Genomic DNA, 27398 nt, shown 5'->3' with positions numbered 1-27398 from the left:
CATCCCATCCTGTCCAAACGCTCCTGCAGCTCTGGCAGCCTCGGGGCCGTGCCCATTCCTTGGACAGTGCCCAGCACGCTCTGGGGGAAGAATTTTTCAGTGAGATTCAACCTAAAGCTCCCCTGAAGCAGCTCCAGCCGTTCCYAGGGTTTGTCCCTCTCACAGATTGGAGCTTCCCTTTGGATAAAGCTGCAGACATTGCTAAGTTTCCCCTCAGTATCCCCTTCCCAGAGCCAGGAAAGGCTGGGACAGGGCTCCCAAATCCTCACGGAGGGCTGGGTGCATCCTCTGGGGCACAGGGCACAGTGCAAGGGCATCSTGGACATTCTCCAGCCAGGATCATTCCTGTTGGAGGCATTTCTGGAGCTGGAGGGAGCCCAAAAAAAAAAAGCACCAGTCACTGGTGAAGGGCCCTGCCCCATTTCACTGTCCATTCAGATAAAGTGCTGCTTTTGTGTAAATGGCAAAAAAAAAAAACAAACAAAAAAAAAACAATCGAGTTCCTCATGCTCAAAGTATCTGCCCCAGTTTGGGTTTAAACTTGTCACCTGGAGGACTTTGTACACCAGGAAAGAAAAGGAAGGAAAACCTGGAAAATGGCTTAAATGTTTAATCACATGACATCCAAAAAACAGCTGCCTGGTTAGGGCAGCTCTCCTGRAGTTTGCTGGAAGAAATGTGCTGCCTGCAACATCCTGTCTGCCCCAGCTCTGCCAGATCCTTGAGCCACAGTGAAAATGTTCCACTGAGGTTGGAAAARCYCTCCCAGACCGTCGAGTCCAAGCTGTGACCTGTCCCCACCTGTCMCCAGCACTGAGTGCCATGTCCAGGCATTCCTTGGACACCTCCAGGGWTGGASCCACTTSCAATTCCTGACCACCCCTTCCATGGAGAAATTCCCCCTGATGTCCAGCCTGAGCCTCCCATGTTGGGAGGGCAYMGAATCACAGAATATCCTGAGTTGGAAGGATCATTGAGTCCAACTCCTGGCCYTGCACASACACCCCAACAATCCCACCCTGTGCCTGAGAGCAAAATCTCTGCACTTTATGTCCCACAATTTAAGCACAAGCTGTCTCCATTTCATACAACTGATCCCTCAACTCCCAGGTCTTCCAATAGAGGAAAAAAGAAAAAGAAAAGTGATCCAGAGTGTTCCTTCCAGCCTGAGTGCATGGATTTTCCACAGGTGTCTCTTTAAATCGTGTGCGTGTCCTCGCAGACAGTCTCAATCACGGAGGAYTTGTGGGTGCTCTCTGCTTCTGGGCTCTCCTCAGAGACCTTCAGCTGCCTCCTGAAGCGAGARACCACCCTCCTGAGGGAGGAGAACAGCTCCTTGCTCCTCAGGGCGTAAATGATGGGGTTCACCATGGAGTTGAGCAGGCASAGGGTGCTGCAGAAGGCGAACACCTTGCGCAGGTGAGCGCTCAGCTTGCTGAAAATGCTGTAGATCATGAGCACCAGGACTGGGGACCAGCAGAGCATGAGGACAGCCAGCACCATSACCAGAGTCTTGGCCAGCATCACGTCCATCCTCATCCTGCTGTTCTGCTTCCCTGCTTGTGCCTGCTGCTTCTCCATGTAGGCCACGTGCTGCCGAGCCCTCCAGAGCACATGGGCGTAGGCGTAGATGATGCAGCCCAGCAGGACCACGATGAAGCAGATCCAGCCCGACAGGTAATTGTCATCCACAAAGGGGAAAAGCTCGGAGCAGGTGGAATCCAGCACGCAGCAATTCCAGCCCAGGAGGGGCAGGTAAGCAATGGTGGCACAGGTGAGCCAGAGTGCTGCCAGTGCTGTCCAGGCTCTTTTCCTGGTCATCAGGAGCTTGTATTCCGAGGGCCGGCTGATGGAGAGGTAGCGGTCCAGGGCTGTGAGYAGCAGGCTGCTGAGGGAGGCACAGAAGGATGTGTTCACCCCTCCCAGCTGCAGCAGGAACATTTCCTTGGAGAAACCGGTGTCGTTAAACACGTGGAAGTTAACGAAGCTGCAGACAAAGATGATGCTGGCCAGGATGTCAGCCAGGGCCAGGCTGCCGATGAAGAGGTAGGAAGGCTTTTTCCTGGTCCCGGGGGAAGARAAAATCAGGTAGAGCACCAAGGAGTTCTCAAAAACGCACATTGTCCCAAAGAGGCCGCACAGGATGCCRATGCTTATCTTCTGTGTCTGCGTGCTGAGCACCATGAAGCACTCCATGGTGTTCCCGCTGCACTTGGAGGCGTTTTCGGGTACYCTGCAAGTATCCATGGTGGTTACCTGGAGCTGGGAGCTCACAGAGAGCCTTCTGCTKCCTTCTGCACTTCTTCAGATGCTCTGAAAAAGGTGGAGGTGAAGAGGTCTTAACAAGCAATAAATTCAACCCCCTTTAAGGGGAAGCAAGGAAAATGAAATCAGCCCACAGCCCGAATGCTGGAGCCAACTTCCACACTTTGTCCCACCGGGTGTTTGGCTGAGGCCCAAATTTAAATTTCCCGGGGGCATCCAGGCTGGTTCCTCACCACAAGAGGGAAGCAGCAATGCTGAGAATTGTACAAATGCTGAGCTCTTACCACTCCTCCAGGATTCYCTGCTCAGGGCTGGAAGGGGCTGCTCATGGTCCCCTGAACAGCCTGTCCCACTGAARCAGCCCTGAGAGATGGCTTGGATGGAGAAGGATGAGAGATATTGCTCTGCCAGGGATTCAGTGCAGCTCATCTGCTAACACAAACTGCACTCTGAAGCATTTACTCTGCACCAGAGYTGTTTGAACACATAAAATAACAAAACTGCTTTTATTGTTAAGTTTACCCGTTGCAGCTTTACAAAGCTCAGCCTCATTGCAGTTGTGTTTTTCCCTTCGTCTTCCCTGTGCTGTGGTCAGAGGGATGAAAGGTTATGTTTGACATTGATATTAGAGTCAAGAGGAGCTGTGGGATACACTAAAGCTGCCTGATTTACAGCGAAATGCTGCGCCCAAGCCCATGGAACAGCACTYCCCAAAAACTTCCAGGATCTCTCATCCAGGCAATGGGAGCATGAATTCCCTCTGCTGGAGGAGAGATCTGAGCTGACAGCTTTCCCTTTCCCCCAAAACAAACAAGTCACYGTCCCTCCCTCCCCTCACTCTCTTGTGAAAGAGGAAATGTCCAAATCACACGAGCCATGGCCAGGATGTGACAGCCACAGCTCCCCGGGGAGCAGAGAGGGGCTGAGCTGCTGCCATGTGGGTTCCTGCCACCTCTTCTCCTCCATCCGTGGTTCYTCTGCCTGCTGAGTGACATTTGGCAAAAGCAGCAGCTGCTTGTAGAGGTGACAACAGCCAACACCAACCAACCAACCTCTGTCTGTGTCATCTTGGCAGTGACACGTGTTTTAGACCTGGCTTGGGGACTTCCTTCCCCAGCACTCATCGCTGTTGCTGTGTTTCAGGAGTTGCAAAATACCCCCAATGACTTGAGAGCTGCTCAGGAGGTGACAGAGAAGAGCCCCAGCCCCACATTTCTCTCCTGTCAGGGCTGGGACATCACTGGCTGCAGGGAGATCAGTGCATGTTACAGGCACAGCAGGGCAATCCTGGTTGAGATTTCTTGGTGTTCCAGGCTGCAGCAGTCCTGGACTTTGGGCTGCCATGTGGCTGAGTGTTGCAGCAAGGCTGYTCTGCTCTTACATCAGCTCTGGCATGGGGTAACAACACAGGGCCAGGATGTTGCCCTCAGATCTCAGAGCTCTCGTTTCCTGCAGCCCTTTACAGGGACACACAGAGGCAGCAGGAATTACCTRCTGCTGTTATTAAACCTGACAAGATCCCTCCCTCTGGAGAGAGATGGACTTTTCATATTGCAGGACTCGCCAGGGACCACTGGAACAGCAACTGCCTCGAGTATCCAAACCTCCCCAGGCAAAGCCCAGCATCCAAACCAAGCCAGCTCTTAMTTAAGCAGCCTCCAGCATCACCTTGGTATCCATTACCTGCCACCAGCATTCCCAGGACCAYTGTAAATCCTCCAACCTGCAGTTGTGCAATATCAACTGCCATCCTGAGGAGTTTGGAAACCACTGAGCATTGGACAAGGGAGTGAAGGCAGCAAAAGCCATCCCTGATGTTGTGTTGCTTGGGGAGAGAATCTGCTATAATGTTAAAATGACTCCTGCCCTGCCTGTCCTGGCCCAGCTCTCTCCACTATGTTGATAGAACTCAGATAAGCCTCAGGCTCAAAATCCTGCTCTGGGCTCACAGCAATGAGCCAGCCCCGACCTTCTGYTCCCACGTCTGTTCTGTCTCAGGCTGGATGACAAGGACAGATCTCTTTWCTCCCCCAGACCCCCCTTCCAGCTCCTGTGTCCATGAGGGCAGGCACGGGGCTGTGCTCCAGCACAAGGTCTCTTCTGCATGAGCATGAAAACACGAGCAGTGCCAAGAGCTCCTCTCCTTGCACTGTCTGTCCCTTCTTTTTTGCTTTTTTGGCTGCTTTTTCCTGCCCAGGGGGCATTTTCCTCTTGTCAGATGGGCCCCTGGATTTGTTTGTCCATGCTCTCTGCCTCCTGCCTGGCTTAGCTCCTGGAAAAAGTGCCAGCTTTTTCTGCTTCCAGGGGCAGAGCTGATCTGCAGCATCCTCCATGGGGCAAGTCCCATTTTCAGGGTGGAAAAAAGCAGTTTCCTGCTTTCCAGGAGCAGCATCTCCACCTTCCTGGGAACTCCAGCCCCAGGCATGGCTGTGATCTCCCCACATCCAGCCTGACAAGCCTGGGGAGTCCTGGCCGCATGGGCTGGCAGCTCAGCTCAACAAGAAAGAGCCTTCTGGGCCTCCTTTAGATTTTTTAGAGGAAATGCAGCAGCTGAGAGGAGATTCCCTGGGCTTCTGCACAGGATGAACTCTCTGATCACAGCACAGCAGATGGCCCAGGGCAGGCAATATTTTGCCAAAGTGCTGTGTCCTTGTGATAGAGAATCCCCCCAGTAACAACAGCAGAGCCCCAGGACACCACACTGTGAATGAATGAGGAGTGAGTTATTAGGAACAGAATCCAGACAAAATTCTTGGAAATGCAACTTATTCCTGATACAGCCTCAATGGCTGCAAAGTCTGCCCAGGGCAGCAGAGAAACCTCCCCTTCCATTAGATCTGCTGTGAACCCACTCACTCCAGCCTAATAACTCCAGCTAGCTTCGGGGGAAATTAAATTTACAAATGAAAAAGTCCTTTTCCTTCTCAGTGCCTCGCTGCGATTGATTSCAGCTGTCGGGCTGGCAGTGCCTCGCACGCAGCAGCACCGTTCCCTCTTCCACTTGGGATGGTTTCTGCCTTCACAGAGCCATCACAGCATCCTGCTGATTAAAAAGTTACGTACCAGTCACTTAGATAATATAAAATTAAATTTTCCTGCTGCAATCAGCCAGTGCATTGTGCCTGCAGCACTGTGAAAGTGCTGGTCTTGAATATTTCATGYTCAGAATTTCTAAGAGTTTTATGCTTTACAATAAAAAAAAATGTCTTAAATGATTACCTACTATGAAAATGTGTGGTTATTTATGCAAAAATTGTCACTAATGCTTGCAAATTTCATTTGCTGAGAAAGCAAAGTACCTTTTGCTTTACAAACATTTTAGTTTAGATGTGATTTCTTGATTTAAGTTGCAGTTTTTCCATTATTTTGGAATTGCTATTTACCCTGGTTTGTCYTGCTGACCATATTAAATAATACTGAGTGGAATTCCTTTCCTGATGTAAGACCTGCCTGTCTCAAATATCCCACTGGAGATTATTTGTTTGTTTATTATCAAAGTCCAGCTCTGTCCATGTGTGRCTGCCTGAGGGGACAACATTTGAAACCCAGGATGGGGAGAGTGCAGAGCAGTTGCAAGTGCCAGTTTGGGCACAAAGCAGGGCAAACCAGAGCTGATTTCACTCCACCAAAACCATAATAAACACTGAACTCAGCATCACATCCCTGTGAGACATTTGGAAATACCTCTGACACAGAGAAACAAGGAATGGTTTGGGTTGGAAGGGACCTTAAAGGCCATCCAGCTTCATCCTTCACTATCCCAGGATTTTTCAAATCCCATCCCACCTGGCCTTGGACACTTCCAGGGATTGCTGCTCTGAGCAATCTGTGCCAGGGCCTCCCCACCCTCACWKCACAGATTTTTTTGGAACCCATTCCCCATTGTCCTTCACTACAGTTCCTGATAAACTAATTCAACATTAACAATTCCCAAAATCATCTGTGAAGAGTTAACCCATAGCCTGCTATTTAGCACTTACCTTTCACGTTCTCCTTAAGGAAGAATTCATCCTAAAAACCATTTTCCCACCTTCTGTTACACATTGCATTGCAGTTTATCCCCAACACTTAATCCCGGGAATCTCCCCATGCAGCAGAGTCTCCCCAGCCTGCCTTGTGTGTGGCAGCACCGAGTTTTCCAGTGTGAAAAAAGGGCTGCAGGGTGCTGTGGGTGAGCAAACACAAACCACTCACCTCCCCACAGATGTTCCGGGGCTTCCCATCCCTCCGGCTCTCAGGGCACTTTGTGCAGCTGCGGACGGCGCCTGCTTCCCTCTCCTCTCACAGCACTTCTGGTTTCGCCTGGGTTTGTTGAACCATTCTGATTTATTCCCCTGGGTTGCAAACCCATCAGTGTGAATCCTTTCTCTGCTTCCTTGCTCTCTTGTCACATTCTTTTGGAGAATGTGTGTCGGGTTTTCTTTCCTTCCCCACWTCTCCTCTGGGTGCTGTGTTCTGCTCGTGCCACATCTACAACCACCCAAACCCTCCGGCTCGCTGAATTAATCCTCCCAGTCCCTCTCATTTTCCTTGCAGCGTTTGATGCAAGAGACTTTCAGGTTCTCCTCCTGATTTCTCTGGGGATGTGGAAGAGGATGGGGAAGSAAAAATGCCGGGAGGCAGATGTGGAAAAATCTCGATGCACTTGGCTGTGTGGAGGTCTAAGGGCAAACTCAGAAATGTGCTGTGTGTCCCTGCAGCTCCATGAGCAGCACGAACCTCACCTTTTTGTACCCCTGAAYGTGTGGAAAGCCCTTGTCTGCACACAGCCAGCTAATGCCGGGGGGAAAAGGTGATTTTTCTCTCTGCAAGTGGAAGGGAAATGGCTTAAGGTCTTCAGTTACAAAATCCCTGTGGTCGGGAAGGACCCGGGGCTGCAGAGGCGGTGGTCACTGCTGTACCTGTTCTCATCCATCCTTCCTCCAGTAACCACTTCCCCCTCGGCTGGGTAGCGCTGGGTTGTGCTGGTGCTGCTGAAAAGCAGGGACAGCTGCTGGGTGACACCAGGGACAATATCACCGTGTCGGTGGGGAGAGTTCGCCCCAAATCCCGAAGGAATTTGCCACATTATGGTTGGATTCAGACCATCCAGGCTGCAGTGGGGAGCGCTGGATGCAAAGAAAAGCTGTGATCCTTCACYCTTGAATGCCCCTTACCCCTGTCTGCCACCCCACAGCCCCATCCCAGCACCAACAACCCGATTCTCCCAGTGAAAACTCAACTTTCCCTCCTGCTGGGATCCCAATTCCCTCATTCGGTGGAATCTCCATCAGTTCCATCTCGTTCCCTCCGAACCCTGCTTTGCCACCGTTTGGGGTTTTTCAGCTCCGCGGTGCTCGAGTGCCCTCGCCAGGGGAATCCGCGGCACTGGCGGGGACAGCGGCCGGGGCGAGCTTGAGAAAAAGATAAAATTGGGAACTCGGCTCTTCCTCCTTGGCTCCGACCGGGAAAAGGGGGTTCCCTGGCTCACTGGGGTGCTCAAGCTCTGCAGAGACCTCCCTTTCGGGGCTGGGCGGGTCTGGGAGCGCKTCGGGAAACCGCAAAAACAAAGAGAGGCATCGGGCTGTGGTGTAAGCACAGGAGGAAATGATGGGTTGGCASCTCTGTCTCAATTCTTCCATTCCGGTTCCCAGGAACTGAGAAATTTTCCTTTACAGGAAAAGGTACGAGACTGAGGTGAGAAAAGCAGATATTTTATACTGGTCCTGAGTTTCAAAAGCAGCACCCGGCCCCAAATTATTCCCTGTTTTGACAGAGCTTCACATCCAGCACGATCCTGTGAGACACAGACCTGAGTTTCCTCTGTCTGCAGAGGGAACTGTTGTGTCACAGCACCGTGTGTTATGGCAAAGAAATGTTAWTATGGCAGCATAGTTAGAAGCTGTAATTTGACTCTCACCTCTGGCAAAAATTATCCTGCCAGAGTAAAGGAAAAACATTACAGCTGATTCSTGTATGTAAAGGCTTTTTGTTCAGCTTGGATTTTTCCCCCTGGCATCAGCTAWTCCAGGGAATAATTCTGTTTTGGGAACACCCCATACCCAGGGTCAAAGACTGACTGTTGCGTTTTCTGGGGCTGAATTTGAAAACTGGGTGGTGCAGACAGGGCTGAGGGTGRGGTGAGTGCTCACCTTGATAAGGTGTGACTCAGAGAGCCATGGTGGGTGACTCTACTGCTCTCATAGAGAAAATTCAGAAAAACCCTCAGAATTACCATAGCACAGCTCCTGTGAGCAAACAGGACTTGTCCWAGGGGTTCTCCTGTGGCCTGGCTGCACAGAAACAACTGTGCTGCTCTTGTGGAGGGAGGAGGAAACAATTCTGGTGGAAATGTTTTCCCTGCTGATAGGATGTGAACCAGGTATATTGATTTCGATGGGMTGAAGGTTCCTGCAGGGCTCTGTGACTCAGAGCTGGTGTGGGTTTGAATGAGCTGTTGAGGCAGAAAACAGGGTGTGATTTGGGAGTCATGCCTGGATGTGCTTGTTTTTCAGAGYTGGGATGTCAGCTGTGACAAAGCTGCTTCAGCACAATCCCTTCAATCCCCTGTGCCCTCAGGCTCAGGGTTTAGATAACTGATCTGTTGGTGTCCAGGGTGGTTTTACTCTTGGTGCTGTTTGCTGTGTACACCTACACACACAAATGCAGTGCTGGATGTGATCTCACACTCACGAGCACTCCTTGGCTCCAGCAGTGCAGAGGAGGAAACTCGTGTTCTGCAGCTGATGTAACTCAGGTACTGGCGGACACCAATTTAATTCATGTCTACAGGTTATATCAACATACTTATATGGAAATTTAAGCAATTAAAGTGTGTRGTTTTATTGCATTGCCTGAGTTCTCAAGCCTCTTCTCTATTTACTCTGCAGAGGTTCAAATGTTTTCCTGGTTCCTATAGTTCACTACTGTGAATTTTCTGAGCTTTRTTTGATAAACACGGGTTCTCTGCCAGGCAGAATAAAATATATTCTAAACATTACTGTATACTCAGTGCTTTCATGAAGATTYTAAAGAAAACACAAGCTCGCACGTTTCCCTCATGAGGAAACTTGGATTAACAATCTGGTTAATGTTTGGCTCAGATAGAAACGTCCAACGAGTTTCAAGTGTGTCATGGGGCTCTTGGAGCCACGAAAAGTAAACATCTTGGGTTTACTGAAAGTCACCCACTGCAGGAAACTCGTCACTGTGGAATAAAACTGGGGCAATGGTTCACTATTGACTTACCAAATGAGTCATCCCTGCTGCAGACTTCCTGCAGCATCCACGCTGAGCAGTTCCACTGAAATATTCCRTCAGGAGCGCGTGTGTGGTGAGAGCCATCACAGCCACAGCTGGAAGCGTCTTAATTTGGGGCTAATGAAGCTCTGGAGGCTTTGTCACCACTGGAACTTGCTGGTTGTGGCAATGCCAGCACAGATGGAGCTGCGTCCCTGGGCTGGATTAATGTTTGCTGTGAGAGGGAGTGGAGGTGCTGAGTGAAAATTAAAGGTGGCTGGGGAAAACCTTGAGTTGCTGTCACYGTGGCAGCAGAAGCAGGATTTTGGGTAATGCAGCTCCCTGGGAACATAAGGAAAGTTGGGATTTATTGCAGTCATCTTGGGGCTACCTGGAGGAAGTGGAATAATCCAGACAGAGCAGACACTTGCACAATAAAAAAGCCACGTCTGTGCTGTGYACAGGTTATGAGAGGGTGCAGTGGCACTGAGGTCACCGAGTTTGTGTCACCACGTGGCACTGCAGGGTCGGGTTTGGAAGCACCATCCTGTTCCAGCAGAGTTTGGGGGCTCTGCCTCTGGAACTGGAGGGGCTGCAGGACATGAAGGGTGGGCACAACAGGATCCTGGAGGCARCTAAAATATCCCAGTCTGCCCATGAGTAACTGAGGTCGATGTAGTGTCACAGGTTTAGGAGTTATAAACCTTACATTGAGACCTTTGGAAACARAGAGAGTTTAAAAATCATGATTTCAAGGAGTGAAGTAGCTCGTGTTGGAGGAATCTCAGATCGTGATGATAAAAGATTGAGACAGAACCTCAGGATTCAGTCAGTGCTGTGTCTTCAAGAACTCGAGTGTTTCTGTCCATGTTGGGGTGAACATCTGGGAACATCTCCTTTCCTTACTCGGCAGAAGAGAAAACCAGCCCAGGGCTTTAACAGCTGAAGGTTGAAATACAGAGAACTTCRCAAGCTGGACTTTGTGGTGTTTGGGGTATTTGTCCTTTTGATTCAAAAAAATACCCCTCGTTTCCTGCTCAGCCTCTKAATGACACAATTTTCTGTAGTCATTGTGTTCCTGGTGTGTTCCAGCAGAACAGTTCCTGCACAAATACGGGACTGGCTTATCACTGACATTTCCTGCTCCCCCAAGCTAAATGTGTCAGCCTGACCCCAAAACCAGCCCTGAAAGACAAGATGTTTTTTTTTTTTTTTTAAATTATCTCAAAGATAGTGAGGAAAAACAGCCAGACCTTGTGTCATCCTTGATYTGAATGGAAAAGTACACGCTGTTGTGCTCCCCAGACAAGAGAGCACACTTGCAGCCTACAAAATGCTATTTCTTAATCCCACTGACATGTCCTGGCTTGAAAACATCCACACAGTGAGGTGAGATTGTGTTTTTGCAGAAATAAACACGCTAGAGATAGATCCAAAGCAAAAAAAAAAAAAATCTGCTGACGTGCATTATCAGAGAGTTGTTTATTAATGAGTGGAATTTCAAGGCTTAAGGGTTTGGTTCCAGCAGATATTGTTGTCTTCCAGTTAAAGGCAAAAAAGCTGCTACGAGGACCTCAGCCATAACATCGTGCCAAGAAATCCAAAGSAAAAGGAGGAAAACAAACTAATTTCAGCTTGCTTTGTGCAAACATGCAATAAAGGATAAAGGAATAAAGGATCTGGGCTTGAGTATGTCAACAMATCTTGTGTATTAAAATATATGCTGGCTTTTTAAATAACTGTATAATGAATGCAAACTTCCCTTTGGAGTCTTTACCTTGTCCTGGGATGGGGCACAGCCCTATAACACCAGATCAGTAAAGAAACTGTTTTGTTTTAAATGTTTCAGGGATAAAGCAGAAATTAGTATTTTTTCCCATCTCTAGCAAAAAAAATCAGAGTAAATCAATAAACCCAAGATCTCCGTCTGTGCCTCAACATAAAATATCTGAATGTTCATGTGTTGTTTTTAAGCACTGCCCTGAATTGATGGGCTTGGAACTAAACTCGTTCTTTTCCATTTTCCTTGGAACTTTCTTTTTTTGGCCTTTAATGTGGTGTATACACTCGACTGGCCCCTCAGTGGTRGGCAGGGAACACTCTTACATGTGCAAATTCCTTGTGTGTACTTAATTTTCATTCATCCTACATATGGGAAAGGCCAAATCTTGTGGGTTTTTTCTTCAAAATGCTCCTTTGAGGCAAAATACGAGAATGTGAATATAAACAGAAACTGCAGCCACTGCCAGGGGCTCTGCATACCCACAGTGCTGGTTAAACCTGGGGAAGCTTTTCCCTGTATTTTGCCCTGAAACATCCCTCTACGTTATTTTTAATACTTGAAATTTAAACATTAAATAGTTTAACGAAATGCAAGCATGAGGAATGGACTCAACAAACCCCAAACCCCTCCATTTGACATCAAAACGCTGCGGGGATCTCTGGGGGGGGGCTGCATTTTACTCTTTGTTCGCTGAATCCTCTTTCTCGACGCCCCTTGCACAGCCGGGTGTTTTGCGCGTTTTTCCCTTGTTTTTTTTGTTGTKAATTATTTTACCTCTTTGAAGCCCCCAGCGGCAGCTGGCGCGGGCGTTCCCTAGTTTTTTGTTGTGCTAATTCCATGGCAGGGAGGAGCCAGCAGAGTGTCCGGGGGTTTGTGGAGAGGGACCGGGGGATTTTTCGGGCGGTGCCCGGGGTTGGGCCGGGGGATTTTCGGGCGGTGCCCGGGGTTGGGTCGGCCCGGGCGGGACAAAGAGCGGCGGCCGCTCCCGCGCTGCCCTTCGTGAGGGGATTCAAATGGCGGCCCCGCCCGCCCGCGCGCCGCGGCCGCTCTGCCCTGGCCCCGCCCAGCAACAGGCGGAGCTTGGCTCCCATTGGCGGAGCGGGAGAGCGGCGCGCTCCCATTGGTGGAGRCCGCGCGGCCCCGCGGCGGGGGGAGGAGGGAGAGGGTGTTAAACGGCGCAGGACGCGGCCGCCATTTTGTGAGGGAGMGCGGAGCGGAGSGAGCGCTGAGGGAGGGGATCGRACGGTGACGGCGGAGCAGCGCGGGGTCGGTTCCTGAGGGGCCGTGTGTGTGTGTGTCCGTCCTTGTGGGCTAGCGGAGCGGACAGAAGTCGGTAAGGGCGGAGCGGTGCGGGAAGGGCCGGGCGCAGCCGCCGCCATGTTGTGTTCCCTTGTTGGGGAAAGGGGGACGGGGGGTCCCGGCTTCCCTCGGTGTCCGTGAGAGAACGGAGAAAGTTGGGATACGAAGAAACGCCGGTGGACGGGATCAAACTGCAACTGGGCCGGGGCCGGTGACGTTATCTCGGYTTTTGGTCTCGGTCCAAACAAGGCGGAAGCTGGAAATGGAGATGGGCGGCTCCTCTGGAGCTGTGGGAGGGATGGGCTGGGGGCTCCTCASTTTGGAGAGTGACAGGAGCTGAACAGATTGGAGTGCGTCAAGATTAAAGTCTTAGAGATCCCAGGAAAGGACGAGCCATGGGCAAAACAGGAAATTAGTGTAAGCGTTATTAAGGAATTACTTGGCTAACGAAGGTGAAAGAAACAGCTGACAGATGGGAAATGAACCTCTGATGTCCAGGCAAGGGTTTGTACACTGTGGGCAGTTCCTGTACCCGGTTCCCAAAGTATTTTCCATTGTATTTTACTTTTTCCTTACTAAAACCGAAGGGATAAAGTTGTTGATKGCGTGTTAAAATGATTCTTTAAATAGAGCATGAGAAAAGAGATGTTACTTGGGAAATGCTAAGTCTGATAGTGAAGTTTATATTACTAGAGAAAGACAAATAATGCTGTGTGTTTTTGGGTGGGGTTTTGTTTATAGCATGTTGTCATCTTTAACAGAGACACAGCTGACTTTGAATTTTCTGAATTATTTCTACTTGCCTTTTTTTCCCCTCCGCAAATTGAAACAATTGTTTGCTTAATCTAAATTCARATTTCCTTTTCTGCAGCAGGACTTCTCCCTTGGAGCTTCTGTGCCGAGAATCCGATGTTGGGCTCGGCTCACTGGCTGAAGACAGCAAATCAGCCCATGAAAACTTCCATTCCCAGCCAAAGGAAGGAGTCCAGCACAAGACAACACCTGTTCTTTCAGGCTTGGAAGCAAGAAAGGGGGCAAGAGTTGGAGAGTGTGGAATCGGAGAAGACCACTGAGAGGTAAATGGGGGTGGGAGAGGGGAAACATCACAGGAGAGTTGGCAGGAAAGTGCCGTGTACAATGTACTGGTATCTGGGTGTTGGCTTTGGCAGTTGAGTGACAAAGTGTTCCATTTGAGGTGGTTTTCAGTTCATTTCGGGTTTATCAGAGTGATTCTCACACTTAGCAGGAAGTCTGGGGAGTGGCWTTATCAGTGCTAACTTTGCCCAATCTGTAGGTGTTAACAGGCTGAGTTTAAACGTCTCCAGCACTCAATACTGACAGATTAAAYCCCATTCCTCCAATGACACTTKTCTGAGGAGAGAAGTAGCGTATTYAGAGCAAGTTTTGGGTAGATTTGGTTTTTATCCCTTTGCTTCTMATCTAAACATTCTCTGAAATACTTGTTTTAAAAAAATAATGAAAACTCATCTTCACTTTTCTTCTTATTTTTACAGGTGACATTTAAGTTGAAGATGGGTGGTGGAGAAAGATACAACATTCCCGTTCCCCAGTCTAGAAATACCACCAAGAACCATCAACAACTTAAAAACAGGCAGAAGAACAAAGACCAGAATTCTCAGATGAAAACCTACGCGAAGAAGGAAAGAGGCCACGGCTGCAGCTCCTCTCCTGGTGCATGGCAGGCCATGCAGAAAGGGGGGAAAAACAACGTTCACTTTTCCAAAAATCCCAGCTGGAATCCTGCTCTATCCAATCGAAACCTGTTGTTCACTCCTCAGAGCAATCAGAACTATGCTGGGGCCAAGTTCAGCGAGCCACCCTCCCCAAGTGTTCTGCCTAAGCCACCAAGCCACTGGGTACCTGTTTCTTTTAAACCTTCTGACAAAGAAATAATGACATTTCAGCTCAAAACCTTACTGAAAGTCCAGGCCTGAGATGTAACTTGGTGATTTTGATTGACAGGGTTTCAAATTTTGAGCATTGCTGTTCCCAACTCCAGTGTTCTTGCTGCATGTAGTTAGTCACTTGGAGAGGGGTGCAAGTTTACATTCCCCTCATCTTTTACCTCAGAAGTTCAGTGCTGTGTTYGCCTCACTGTGAAATAGTTATTTTTTTCAAAAATCAATCAAATCCTGAACAGTTACCATTTATCGTATTTAAGAATAAATGGGACTGTTCCAAAATTGGAATTGTGACTTTGAATTGTTGGAAAATCAGCTTTTACCTAACTTAATGCAGCATGAACTGGAAAAAAAAAAACGCACTGAAAACTTTAATAGTCAGGTTATTTGCTGCTTTTCAGACTGGTGTGAGATTTGTTAAACACTCTGCAGAGCAGAAACCTCCACCTGGGCACAAGGGGAAGCACAGCTGATTTTCTTACCTGTCCCTGTGAGCTTTAGTGGCACTCCTGCAGTGGTGGTGAGCTTTTCAAGCAATCTGGAATGTTCTGAAAGGGTGTGGAAGAACTCCTTAGATCCATAAAACCTCTCCAGCTGTGCTTCCCGGGAATCTCCACCAGTGCCAACTAAAGACCTTGCATTGCCAGGTGACTGCCAAAAACCTCCCCCAAATCCTTCGTATGCCCATGCACTGAGGAGTTCTAAACCACATTTTTGTATCAGTTTTTGTCAAAAGGTGGAGTAGTTCCTTAGTCTGGTCTTAAATTGATCCCCTTGTAACAATTAATAGTTYGGGGCAGGTGTTAAGATGTTCTCACAGGGAAAACAGAGCCATGTAAATACATGTAAAACATTGTAGCATATGTAAATTTATGCTGGGCTTTCCTGCACAGAAGTATTTTTAGTACAAAAACTGCTGAATGTAAGATGACCATGTTGAGTACGTGGCCTGGTTTTAAAAAATGATATTTTGTTTAAAAAAAAAACTTAAAAAAAATACATTTGTGGCTGTGCCCTTGCACTTCACATGCAGTGAATATGCACATTGTATTTGGTTGTAATCTCATTTTTTAAAGTAAAATCAGTGCAAAAGAGGCTTATTTAGATTTTTCTTTTTTTTAATTAAAAAAAAAACTAAAAAAAAAAAAAAAAAAAAAAAATTCAATAAAAGAAAAAAAAAAAAACATTTTTTTAAAAAAAAAAAAAAAACTAAAAAAATGTAAAAAAAAAAAAAAAAGCTGCTGGAGTTTCAGATCCTCCTGTTGTGAATGTGTAGGAGAGGTGTGTGTTCAGTGATGAAAAACACTGAAATGTTCCAAATCAAGTGTTCCACAGAAATGCAAATGCCTGCATTCGGGTGCTGGATAAAACTAAAGGATTGTAATCATTTTGTGTTTCTGAAATGCATCAATATTCTGTAAAACWATGTTTTGTCTCAATATTTGCTTAAAATCCCTCGGTAGAGGGCCAGGGCAGGTGGCTCCTGTGCTGTCACACTCCGGCTGATCCTGCAGCAGGAACAGCTGAACTGTGAGATCAGRGCYRTCCAYKGTTCTTTCAAAATACAAAKATTACTAAAAAAAAAGTGCTTTAATTTGAACAGGCCTTTTGCAGATTGTGAAATGTTCGGAGGCGTCTTTCTGTACATTCCAAATGCAGTGGCAGCTGAGCTGAATGTTTACAAAATTATTGCTTCAAATCATATGGAATTGGCAGTCTCTAAACTCGTGTTGTGACCTGGACCTTCACCAGAGTCTGAACTGTATCCCAGTTAATTAGCTATTCTCCACTTCAAATTGTCAATTACTGATTATGTTTGTACAAATTGGAAACAAAACAAATAATAAAACTTTTTTTTTTTACCCCCTAAAAGCATCTCTTTGTGTTCAGATGGAAATGGAAAAGTGGGATGACCTCATTTTGGCAGCTCCCTTCCCAAGGGAGTTTCTCTAACTGCAGCCTTCTCCTTCATGCCCTTCCAGTGGTTTGGGAACACCGGGCTTGAAAATTAACACTAATTAATGTTCCTGACAAAAGCAAAAGCTGGYGAGGCTGGGAAGCAGCGCTTGGGGYTCCMTCTCCCACAGACTACGGCTGGATTAATTAAGTCAGAAGGTGCTCTCAAGTTATAGTCAAAACTTGTACATTTTATTCCCAATTCACAGGGTTATTTGCACAGATGGAACACAAAACTCAAGAAGAAAGGATGTGGATGAATAAAACATCAGCATCTCCGATCAAACACACTACAGGGTACAGAGTCTTCCCTTCCTACAATAGTCTCAGCAGCAAGAGCATCTTTAGACAAATATTATAGCAATGGACTACAGACTTTTTTAAGCAAGTTACAAGATAAATGGAGAAAACCAGCAGTTCTTAATGGGTGATTATGTCCTAAAAATGTGTCAGTTTATCCCTTTGTACTTCAAAATGTTCATGTGCACCATCCCTGCCAAGACCCAAGCAGCAGTGCTGTGCATGGCTCCACTGCCCTTCTCTGAGCACACCCCGAGCTGTCACCAGACTGAACAGGAAAAAAAGCTCTGTCCAAGCAGAGAGCTCAAAATAACATTGAAACCAAAAGATTCCACTTCGAATAAAACCATGATACTGTACATTAAACATCTTGATAAGACATAGAAAGGATAACATTGAGCTTTCAGAGACCAGTCTATCAGAGTCCCTAATTAAACACCCAGCTACTTAACCACTAAATTAAGATTTTTAATTACCAGTTGGGTGCATGGACTTTAGGTGAAAAAGAAGTTCCAATAGAGCCTTCTATGACTGCTGACACCCATCGATTTCGCTGCAGATATTTTGGAGCACAGCCATTACTTTCAGCAGAATTATTATTATTTTACACACTACTTCAATTCTACAAATTTTGCAGGAATGACAAAAATCTAGTTTTACCACAGAAAAACGTAATTCCCACCGTTCTTGAGACTCCAAAAGAAAGATGCCTAGACATGATCTTTTGTAGCCTGCAATGTTCTTGCATTCCAGCTGTGCATAACCTGCAGGAAGCTTGCACAAGACAGGCTCCTGCTTTTTTTTTTTAGGGCAGGACTGGGATACCTGCATCAAGGAAGGGAGATGTTATCTAGATGGGCTGTGGCTTGACTTGCATGAATGCGTAAACATTCCCTGCCCTTTTGGCCACATCCTGCTAACTCGTCCCCAACTGAAAGGCCCACAGAACAGCTTCTTCACAATTTTTCCATGGGAGCAAGAACTAGGACAACATCTTTATTCATGCACTCTTGAAACATCGTGGGTTTGTGTTCGGCTTTTCTGGCTTGTTCATATACACAAGTCAAGTCAAAGTTTAGTCCTACCTCTGGGAGAGAAAGAAAGAACCATCAGAAGTGGCAGACACTACATTATACTTGCAATGATCTGGCTTTTCAAAACAAATATTAAACTGTGCTATACATAAATGCTGAGGCACACAATATAAGGACATGCTGACACAACAGTTAAGGAATAGTTACTGTTACTCTGCACTCTCAAATCAGCCCCTCTGCCTGGACACAGAGATTTCTCCTCCCTCCTCCCACCATCCAGCTATTCCAGCTGGAGCAAAGTCATCATGAACCACAGCAATCCCTGCAGTCCCTGACACAAACACAGCCACGCTCTCCCCACACTCAGTCAGGAGSACCCCTTTCAAACAGGATTTAGTCATGAAGACTATACATATATACATATATGTATCTCTATAAACCTGAAAAGGGTGGAGGTTTCTGCTGTCAAGAAGTAATCACAGCTCAACTTCTAAAGGGTGACAGTGGGTTTATCAAAGCAATTCAGTGCTTTACAGAGGATTTTTGTCTTTTGGGCAGAATCTCCCTCCAGCTGGGCACACACCAGTGCCAGGAGGCAGCTCCATCCCTGCTGCCAYGTCCCACAGAACCACTGCTGGCACCAGTTTTGATATGGCAACACTATAAATTTGATTCTGTATGAACCTTCAGTTGTCACTTTTAAGTAGTTTCATAACCTGGTTAATAATATCTGAATTATAACCTACAGGGCAAGTCCATCCAGCAATAACAAAGTTAATGGAAAAGAAAATTCAATATATTTGACTACAGTTTATACTTAGCATTCTCAGTTTGTCTTGTACCCCTTCAAAAATGTGAAATGACATTTATTCAGACATTAAATGAACATTTCCTGCCTTTACTGAAATACCATAGTAAGAATTTTACTCCATAAGGGATGCATTCTCTACTCCTAACCATGCTCTGGAGTCAAATTCTAAAGCTACAATAATTCCAGTGGATCAGTATTTCCTTCATTTTTTTATTACAGCATGTTTGCTAAATTTACAGCAAGCAGAAAATAAGCTGGGTCTTTAGTTATTTTGATCAAAACATCGATGTTTTAAAGGTAGTACACAATATTTGTTAAAAAGAACATATAAAAATACCTTTTTAGAAGCCTCTATAAGAAAGGAAATACAAAGTTTAATCCCACAACTTTCCTCTGCTAGAGCTGCACGCTACTGCTACAGTTTTAAATAGACTTTTTGCTGTTTTTAAACTATACATCCAGGAAAGTCTACAAAATTAAAGGAACGTGCATATAAATGATTGCATAGCAGAACATGAACATTAACTGCAAACAGTAAAGAAAAAGTTAGAAATACTATCAAATGTACAAAGGTTCTAGGATCAACCCCTAAGCACGTTCCGCTGACGATATCCCAAAGCCATCTGCGCTTCTTTAAAGGCCCTGTTGAAACACTAAACCCAAACCCTAAAACATTTCTCTAAAAAGGAACTTTTGGAAATCAATGTCTTTATATGCTACAGACATCAGACAGCGAGGAACATAACACTAAGTGTTTGATGGTGGCTTTTGGAGGTAAAGAGAAAAAAAAAAATAACCAATGCCAAAAGCCATTTCCATAACAAAGGATCTTGCCTTCTAGAGAAATACTGGTAAAGATTACACACTGGGTTTGTTATTTTTCACATTCAATTTTCTAAATATACTGTATTAGTGATAAACTACATAACTAGAGATGCAGCTCTTGTTCATACCCAACTTCAAACATTTGTTCTGAAGGAAAATGAAATCTTGTAACCAAACCACTATCAATTCTGAGGAAGGAGTGATTCAGACTTGCTTGACCAACGGCTTTTTTTGCTGTGTAAAAAGCAAGCCTGGTAAATAACCCAGGGAGATGGCTACAGTTTGATACCTAGGAATACACCAACTAACCACAGGAGTCATTGGCATAAAAGTTTAGTTCTTATATACTGTACACACACAACTCGAAACAATCTACTTGTATCTAACAGCAGGAAAACTAAGCAACTTTATGGTTAACTGCTCACTAAAATTTAGAATAGATACAAAAAACTGCATAAAATGTACACACAACCTAATAATATTTAGTTGCTCTGCCGTTTGCTGAAAATTGAATTTAGATTTTCCATTTCAAGGTGGGTTTTTTCCCTCACACTTTCAGCACTAGCAGCCAGGGCAGAGGCAGTGAAGCCTCTATCCTGAAGGGTCACGACACTGCTCAGTCTCTGAGTGAGCTTCAAGACCAACTCTCTCCCCATGTCGTACATGCAAGGTCAGTACCATCTCTCCATAAAGCAGGGTAAAGAGAAATCTCCCAAATCTCTCTCCACAGAGCTCCATTTGCCAACCTACTGGTGCTGGTGGGCACGGAGAACACCGAAACCTGCCCTGGAGCCATGGAAACAAACTGCCAGTCTGGTTTCCCAGCAGCCAGTGTTGCACTACAGCTGTCCAGTTTTCCTTTTTCTCACAAAGTTTAGAGTTAAAGAACCAGTTAAACAGTTGGTTTAACTGCCCAGCAAAAACTGGTACCAATTTCTCTACGGGTGTGACACTTGTAAAAGGACAATGTTGCAAGTTACGATCAATCAAGTCATCACCAAATATCTAAGCATTAAAAATGCAAATCTTTACAAAAATATACATAGAGACACCACAACCAAATCAGTAGCTGCCCATGACATTTAACCAAGTGGACAATCTCTCTCCCTCTCTCTCTCTGTGGCTTCTCAACACTGTTTTAATTTTAACCATTGTCGGCTACAGGGAAAACTGACAAAGAAAATATTTTTTAGCACTGTTGCAACATCATATTCCTGATAATTTAAGTAAACTGAACTGTGTGTAAATGAATCTTACATGCCTAAACCAACATGGATACACTGTTAGTGGCCACTGGACTTGGGACTAGTCCAAGACCTCGATCTGGATTTTGACCTAGACCTAGAATGTGATCTTGACTGTGATTTGGATCTAGCTGGTTCTTTTTTTCTCGACTCCTTCTCATATCTTGAGCTGGACTTATAGTGTGTTTTAGAATCTGTTTTAGAGGTGCCTCTAGATTTGGTGTGAGATGCAGACCTAGACCGTGATTTAGCCTTCATTTCTTTCTTGGGCTGTGACTTGGATCGTGATCTTGAATTGGACTTAGATCTTGAAAAAGATCGATTGCGGTGTTTGAACCTATCAGAATAAAGGGGAGAGAGGAGATTTGAATGTAAAAACACTATTCTTAGACATCTAGTACATCAAAAATTGTTTACCGTTTTTGCAGGAGAAACTTTTTTTTTTTTTTAAACCTATAGTTAAAGGAATACAGTGATCTAGTTTGCAATTGAAAGGGTGTAAAAAGTGTTTTACCTATCATTGTCCGAATGGCTTCTGCTACGACGGGGTCTTCCAGTAGGTCTACTGCTAAAAAGGTACATCAGAAAAAGTAAACGGTGACAAATACCTACGTAAATGCACAAATACTTAATACATTCTTTTTTCAAACTGTGCATTTGCTTTGAATTATTCTCCAATGCAGCACAGAATCGTTTCATTCACTATTTCTGATCAGATGCAGCATGCAAGATACGCAACTCCCAGCAGTTACTCCCACGATAGAAAAAAAAAAGATTATTCAAAACCGTAACAATTAAAAAGTCAGCGTGGTGTCTCTCTGCTGTGCAGCTGAGGCCAACCCCACACACTACACTTACTTTCTGGGACTATAGGATCTTCTATAGCTGTAATCAAAGGAGCGACTCCTCGACCGTCTCCGCTCGTAACTGCGACTCCGAGACCGCCTGTATCTGTCATAGTCATCGTAACGAGAAGAACTGTACAGGTTTCTCCCTTCCTTGGCTTTCATTTGGTTTGGTGCTGTAAAAATAGCAGTAATTGCAGGTGAAAAAGATGCCCTACTTTTTCCCCTCAAGGTTTAAGTCATGTATTTGGTGTTAAGCTGAAAGGCTCATTCATGATTTGATGTTTATGAAGGGACAGGTGAGAGGCTGCTCTGTGCCACTTTTGTGCTGCTTTAGCCACTGGACACAATTTAAWGCAGCCTTGGGGGCATTATACATTTAGAAAGAAAAACAAACAAACAAAAAAACCCTCAAAAAGGACTAATGCTCCAYAAAACCAGAACACAGCACTGGCCAAGGTGATTTCAGGCCAGCTGGAAACTGGTATGACAGGTCAAACCCATGACTGACACATTCTGACATTGCTGAATTTACCCAACGAGTGAAAGCTAATTAAAACACTCATTTTCCTGACTGCACAGCACCACCATCACACCTGATCCACAGCTGTCTTTAATGATTAAAGGCCAACTTATACAGAGCCTTCGGTGGATGCCACACAAAGAAAAGTCCCATTCCAAAAGTAACCCCCAGTAAAACAATTCACTTTCACTCTGCAGCTTGGTTATTAGAGTAATTAAGAATGAATGAGCCTATTAGTCTTCCACCACTGTATTTCCTCTAAGCAGGCACAGCTCTCCTTTCTTTATACCAAATTCAAACCCAAAGACCATGCTCTTAAGTATTTTAAACATACCACGCTGTAACAAACACCATCTGCACTAAATGGCATCAATTTTTATAAGTGCTGCTTGCGGCACACTAAGGTGGTTTTAGTTAATTTTATTCAGAAACGTGTAAGAAATYCCAATGTTTACACACAGAAACTTGTTCTTTGGAGTGTAGAATTTCCATTGACTCCATTAAAGTTAATTGTACCTGGGGGAAAACTGGACAGTCAGGTTGTTTCTCTAAGGGCTGTAACTAAAGACCTTTAAGGTACTTTTATTCCCAGGCATCACATGAGTATTACAYCCCTGGGGTTTGGACCAACAGGTTTGTGCCAGGTTTATAAATCTGCATCTCCCTGCAAACCCAGACTATGCACACAAATAACAGACTTAAAATATCTAAATTCTCTTTACCATTATCTGTTAGAAAATAAGAATTCTGCTCCACCTTGAACTGAGATAACTTGAAATTGATTTTTATCCTGAAGCCAAATGAAAATGAAGACATTACCTCAATCCTGGAAATCACACAGAGCTGCACAGAAAGCTCCAAAGAATGACTGTGGTGACTGCTGTACTTAGTCATCCATTTATAATTAAAACAAGTCATTAACAGTTACTGGATAAAAGGCAGAACATCCATGTGCTATTTATACACAACAAGAACACATCATGACAATTAGCAACACGTGCAGTGTTGCCTGATGCTAAAATTAAGGCTGAATTCAGGGTGTGATAAAATACAGGCACTTACTCTTGCGATCCCCCTGTGCAAACTGGATTTCTATTTGCCGACCACAAATCCACTTTCGATCCAAATTATGGAGAGCATCCTCTGCATCACGGACATCTTCAAATGTGGGGAGTGTTAAGGTACTTGGGAGTTTGACAGTTTAACAGATTTGGTATTTCAAATAAAAATGTTCAAGTTATTTTATCATTKTACAGGAGGCTTTTTTTAAGTTCTTTTGTCATGCTACTCTACACACCAGTATTTTTTTAAAATTAACCAGCTATCTGAGAAYTCCTGTGATAAAATTAAAATCTTGTAATATGACCATGAATTTATCCATCAGCAAGCAGCTGCTATGTGATACTTTAACTTTTTTCTTCTCCCACTTGTACTTATGCAAACAAAGGTATCCTTTCAAAATAYCCTTATTAATGGTCATTTAGTTCTCTCCACTACATTGAGTTTATGAAAATTAAACCCTAATTCTTAAATTATATTGGACATAGCAACAGTAAATATTAACTATTAACTTTAGAAATGGAATAAAGCTTTCCTTTTTTTTTTTAAGCAACTGATTTTAAGTTTAACTTAGGTCATGCCACAGCCCTGTGTGAGAGAAGAGCAGGCACTGCAAGGCCTGCACTGGCACTCAGGGCCAAGGTACAGTGACATTTATTTTAATGCTGGAATTTACACCCCTATTTCCAGCTTTTGGGACCCAAAAAAAGAAAGAGTTGCCTTTCCCTTCAAGGCTACTCAGTTCTCTGCAGGAGATAAATTTCCATGTTGCAGCATCTCCCTTGATAACCCCAGACCGAATGTGATTTCATTCAGACCACAGTTACAGTAGCACTCACAAGAGAAATATTACAGGTTTTGTCAATGGACTAAACCAGAATAATTCATCAAATTACTGCTTACATGACAGACAGAAGAAAAACTGTTATTCTGTAGGATACATCAGGTATGACTCCTTTAATCTTGGCCACCATTCAACTTCATCTTGACCTTTAACTCTTTWAGTGCTTGTCAGAAGGACTTGTCATGAGATGCTTGGCCAAAAATGACAGATGGCTTTATCTTTTACTTTGAAAAACAACCTTTTCCCCCTTTTGTAGATAAAGCGAAGCTTTGTCTCCCATTATGGCTTGTCCTTCTTCCAGCTTTTCTTTATTTTTTCTTTTCCCAAACTCTCCCTTCTCTTCAAGCCTGATCCTTAAGAGGTCTTTGGCTTGTCTACTTGCCTTAATTGTTGAACTCTACTCTAAAGGTTCTTTCATGCTTTCTCTTTGGGGTCGCCATTACTGTACAGCTTTACATTCTGAGGCAACAACAGAGGACAGCAAATTAGGGGACAATATTAAAGAAAGAAGTTCACCTCATTTTTTACACAATCTGATTTTGATCAAGTGATTCCAGTTTCCATTTGTTAAATTAACAATGAATAGCAGCCACATTTTGCTAAGCATAACTTTACTTACACACCASTGATAATAAAAACGTGCTAGACAATTTAGAGTCAGTGATAAATTTTCATTTAAATCATATAGTATTAATTTCAGTGACATAAGCAAGCTTTTATATTACTGGACTTAAGTTTTGCAAAAAAGGCAAAGAAYAATTGAGAGAAGTTAATCTTCAAAAATAACGAAACACCAAGACATAAGTAAGACACTTATTAGATACAACACAAAAGTAAACTGCTTTTTCATTTAGATTGGTTACCTCTTACACAAACTTGAATTTCAAACTTCAACACCCCTCACTAATGAGCCATCTGAAGAAAGGATATTGAACATAAGCAAATCCTCTGGGACGACGAGTGTAGAAGTCAAGTGGAACGTAAACATCAACTATAGGCCCATAACGACCAAACTCACGGCGCAAATCTTCAGACCTGGAACACCACAAACACCTGATATTGTTTTTTTCACTGGTTAAGGTGTTAAAAAACACCCACCAAAACGGAATAAAGCAAAACAAAAAAAAATCAAATCTACAATTAATATAACCACAACTGACTTTTTGGAAGCATTTGGTAGACTAAAGTAGCAAAAGACTACAGTAGCAAAACATTTTTTTGGGGAAAAAACTGAGCAATTCACTGTTGGCAGCACACAGAATTTTTCTCAAACCCTCAAGACTCACAATGCTTAAGATACACCCTGGTAGTTTGAAACCAGCCTTCAGCAAAACTGTAGAACAAAAATATAAACTGAGAAGTAATACACATAAGTTCATTCAGTGCAGCCAAAGCTGACAGAAAGGGAAAGAAAGGACTTAAGAGTTGTTGTTATTATTATTAATTAAGTAGATCAGGTAACTAGACAGTGATTTTGCAACACACAAACATCAATTATGAGATCCAAATAAACAGTATGAGCATAAACCAGTCACCCAAACTCATTTCCATAGAATAATCAATACTTACAACCACATTAAACASAACAGTCTCGACTGAGCAGCCACTCATGCCCTCAGGATAGTTTTTCCAAAGAGCTGGCTTTAGAGAGCTGAGACAAAACTGTTCAGCTGCAACTACCCTGGAACAACCACCCTCTCCTGATGGCTCTTACTCACATCTGCTCCTTACATTTATTTTTATAGCATTTGAGGACAAAAACCTGCATGAGAAGACTGATGGAATACCATATTTAGGCAGTACGTAAGAGTTACTACAATTTTTTATAATTTTACATTTCTCTGTCACCAGCTGGGAAACGTGAGTGTTGGCAGAAGGGAACTACAACCTTGCATGGAGATCTCACAATGAAACCACATCCAGCAACTCTGTGCTACTTAAGCTTATGGTGAAGGCTCAAAAAGATCCACATTATTGTAAAGAATTTGGGAGCAATCACCCTCCTCAGCTGTTAAATAAACTACTGGAAAATGAAAAAAAATTCACAGAAAAAAAAAAAAAAAGTTAAATTTGAAGCTATTTATCACAATGTTCTTAATTGATTCCATTCCATCGTGCCCACACTACTGTTGTTCGCCAAACAATTCTGATCCAAGTCGCCCAGGCAGAGCTGGAAAATTTATATTTTATGGAACTAGACTTAACAGGGATCCCTATACAAATTCTACCAAAAAAAAACCAACAAACCAAGCAATACAGGAGTGCTCTAACAACTGCATTCTACACCAACAACCCTCTATAAATGATCTACAGTTGGTAACAAACACTGACGGTTTGTTATGTAGCAGGTGTCTGTTACCACTAAAGTTATTTGTCACTAAACTGCCGAAAYGAAATGAGGAAAACCAGCAGTTCACTATAAACATATAAGGAATACATAAAGACCTATGCAAAGCTCAGTTTTTGTTCTTTTAATTCCCTATGAGAAGTTCTCTCGCCGCACATGTTTAGCCCTTACAGGCTCTCACTACAACACGGTTATAACCGAGAACAAGCAGTGCTTTCCCCGGCTGAGTGCTGAGAGACCCCGGTACATAACAATTCCTGCAGGAATATTCCACCTGAACTGGCAGCAGCTCCCACACTAACGGGACCGGCTACGCCAGGAATTTTAGGCACAAACGCTCTATTTTCTCCCATCTAGCAGCAATACTGCATTTCCAAAGGAGCATTCCMAACTCCAGCGGCTGTCGAGCATCGCCCCGGGGGCGCATCCCGCCTGGATCCCCCACTCAAAGGCGCCTGTGGGGAGTTTCACTTTGTTGCGGCCCAGCTTTGTTCTTTCTGGACGCTGTTTGGAAACGGATCCGCGTGGAGAGGCGGGGAACGGGCAGCATCGCGAGGGAAAATGGAAGGCAAGGCAGGGAGAACGGTGGAAAGGAGAAGGAAAAGCGGAGAAAGGGAGCGGGCCGGGTTTGCCCTTTCCTTCCCTCAGCTGAGGGGAGACCCCCGCGCCCGCGGCCTAGCGAGCCCGCCAAAGCCTGCGCGAGCCCCCGCTCCGCCCCCACTCACCGGGTGTCGTCGGCCACGTTCCGCACGAAGAGCGAGGTGTTGGGGGGCCGCAGGTAGCGGGACATGTCGGCGGCGCCGGGAAAGAAGGAAAGGAAGGAAGGAAAAAAGGGAAAGGAAGGAGGGAGGGAGAGGAGCGAGCGCGGCGGGAGCGGCTGAGGCGACCCTGGGGGAGCTGCACCGCCCGCCCGCCCGCGCGCCGCCTCTCGCGAGACTTCCCGCGGGAGCTTCCGGCGAGAGCCAAACGACGGCGCCAAAATCCTGCCCGGCTTTCGGCAGCGCGCATGCGCCCCGGCCCCGCGCGCGCGCTCCGAGGGGTCCCCTCACGGCTCCCGCCGCGCATGCGCGSTGCCGCTTCCCGCGCGCGCCCGCGGGGCCTCGCTTTTGGCGCCCAAAGAGCG

At 45.2% G+C, this 27398-nt stretch overlaps 3 protein-coding genes across 8 annotated transcripts in view; 1 reads left to right on the top strand and 2 right to left on the bottom strand.

Annotated features, from left to right (window-relative positions):
- The window catches only part of FUCA1 (alpha-L-fucosidase 1), an 8314-nt gene extending 5969 nt beyond the window's left edge, over positions 1-2345 (bottom strand). The window contains exon 1 of the mRNA XM_057383744.1: positions 1201-2345. Within this exon, the coding sequence (XP_057239727.1) occupies positions 1201-2247 (1047 nt within the window). The 5' untranslated portion in view covers positions 2248-2345. The remainder of the gene's footprint in view (positions 1-1200) is intronic.
- A 10116-nt stretch (positions 2346-12461) lies between these two features.
- PNRC2 (proline rich nuclear receptor coactivator 2) lies at positions 12462-15581 on the top strand. Of its 2 annotated transcripts, none has more exons than XM_057383776.1 (3): positions 12462-12599; positions 13440-13641; positions 14080-15581. In XM_057383776.1, exon 3 carries the CDS (start codon positions 14098-14100, stop codon positions 14518-14520), a length of 423 nt encoding a protein of 140 aa, XP_057239759.1. In that variant the 5' UTR covers positions 12462-12599; positions 13440-13641; positions 14080-14097; the 3' UTR covers positions 14521-15581. The 2 variants fall into 2 exon arrangements, with proteins under 2 accessions (XP_057239759.1, XP_057239758.1); XM_057383775.1 differs by having other exon boundaries at positions 13437-13641.
- Positions 15582-16602: 1021 nt separating this feature from the next.
- Positions 16603-27224, bottom strand: SRSF10 (serine and arginine rich splicing factor 10). 5 transcript variants are annotated; one of them, XM_057383755.1, is made up of 7 exons: positions 27001-27222; positions 24859-24963; positions 23088-23191; positions 21516-21678; positions 21172-21225; positions 20893-20994; positions 16603-17830 (listed from the first exon to the last, which is right to left on the bottom strand). In XM_057383755.1, exons 1-7 carry the CDS (start codon positions 27063-27065, stop codon positions 17812-17814), a joined length of 612 nt encoding a protein of 203 aa, XP_057239738.1. In that variant the 5' UTR covers positions 27066-27222; the 3' UTR covers positions 16603-17811. The 5 variants fall into 5 exon arrangements, with proteins under 5 accessions (XP_057239738.1, XP_057239740.1, XP_057239739.1 ...); XM_057383757.1 differs by lacking the exon at positions 20893-20994 and having other exon boundaries at positions 21172-21222; XM_057383756.1 differs by lacking the exon at positions 20893-20994 and having other exon boundaries at positions 27001-27221.
- Positions 27225-27398: the final 174 nt, after the last annotated feature.

This window comes from Malurus melanocephalus, unplaced genomic scaffold, assembly GCF_030028575.1.
Source record: "Malurus melanocephalus ecotype Western Australia unplaced genomic scaffold, MMel_1.1 scaffold_658, whole genome shotgun sequence".
Classification (NCBI taxonomy): domain Eukaryota; kingdom Metazoa; phylum Chordata; class Aves; order Passeriformes; family Maluridae; genus Malurus; species Malurus melanocephalus.
The sequence above is the reverse complement of the archived record's forward strand: the minus strand, read 5'-3'. Positions and strand labels throughout refer to the sequence as shown.

What these genes read in the sequence shown, in the direction of transcription:
- PNRC2 (XM_057383776.1), top strand. Translation starts at nt 14,098, where the DNA reads ATGGGTGGTGGAGAAAGATACAACATTCCCGTTCCCCAGTCTAGAAAT.
- SRSF10 (XM_057383753.1), bottom strand. Translation starts at nt 27,065, where the DNA reads ATGTCCCGCTACCTGCGGCCCCCCAACACCTCGCTCTTCGTGCGGAAC. An exon ending in AGAGGATTTGCTTATGTTCA is followed by an intron (nt 23,192 to 24,858) that starts ATATCCTTTCTT and finishes AACACTCCCCAC; the next exon opens with ATTTGAAGATGTCCGTGATG. An exon ending in AGATCCTATAGTCCCAGAAA is followed by an intron (nt 21,226 to 21,515) that starts GTAAGTGTAGTG and finishes GTACCTTTTTAG; the next exon opens with CAGTAGACCTACTGGAAGAC.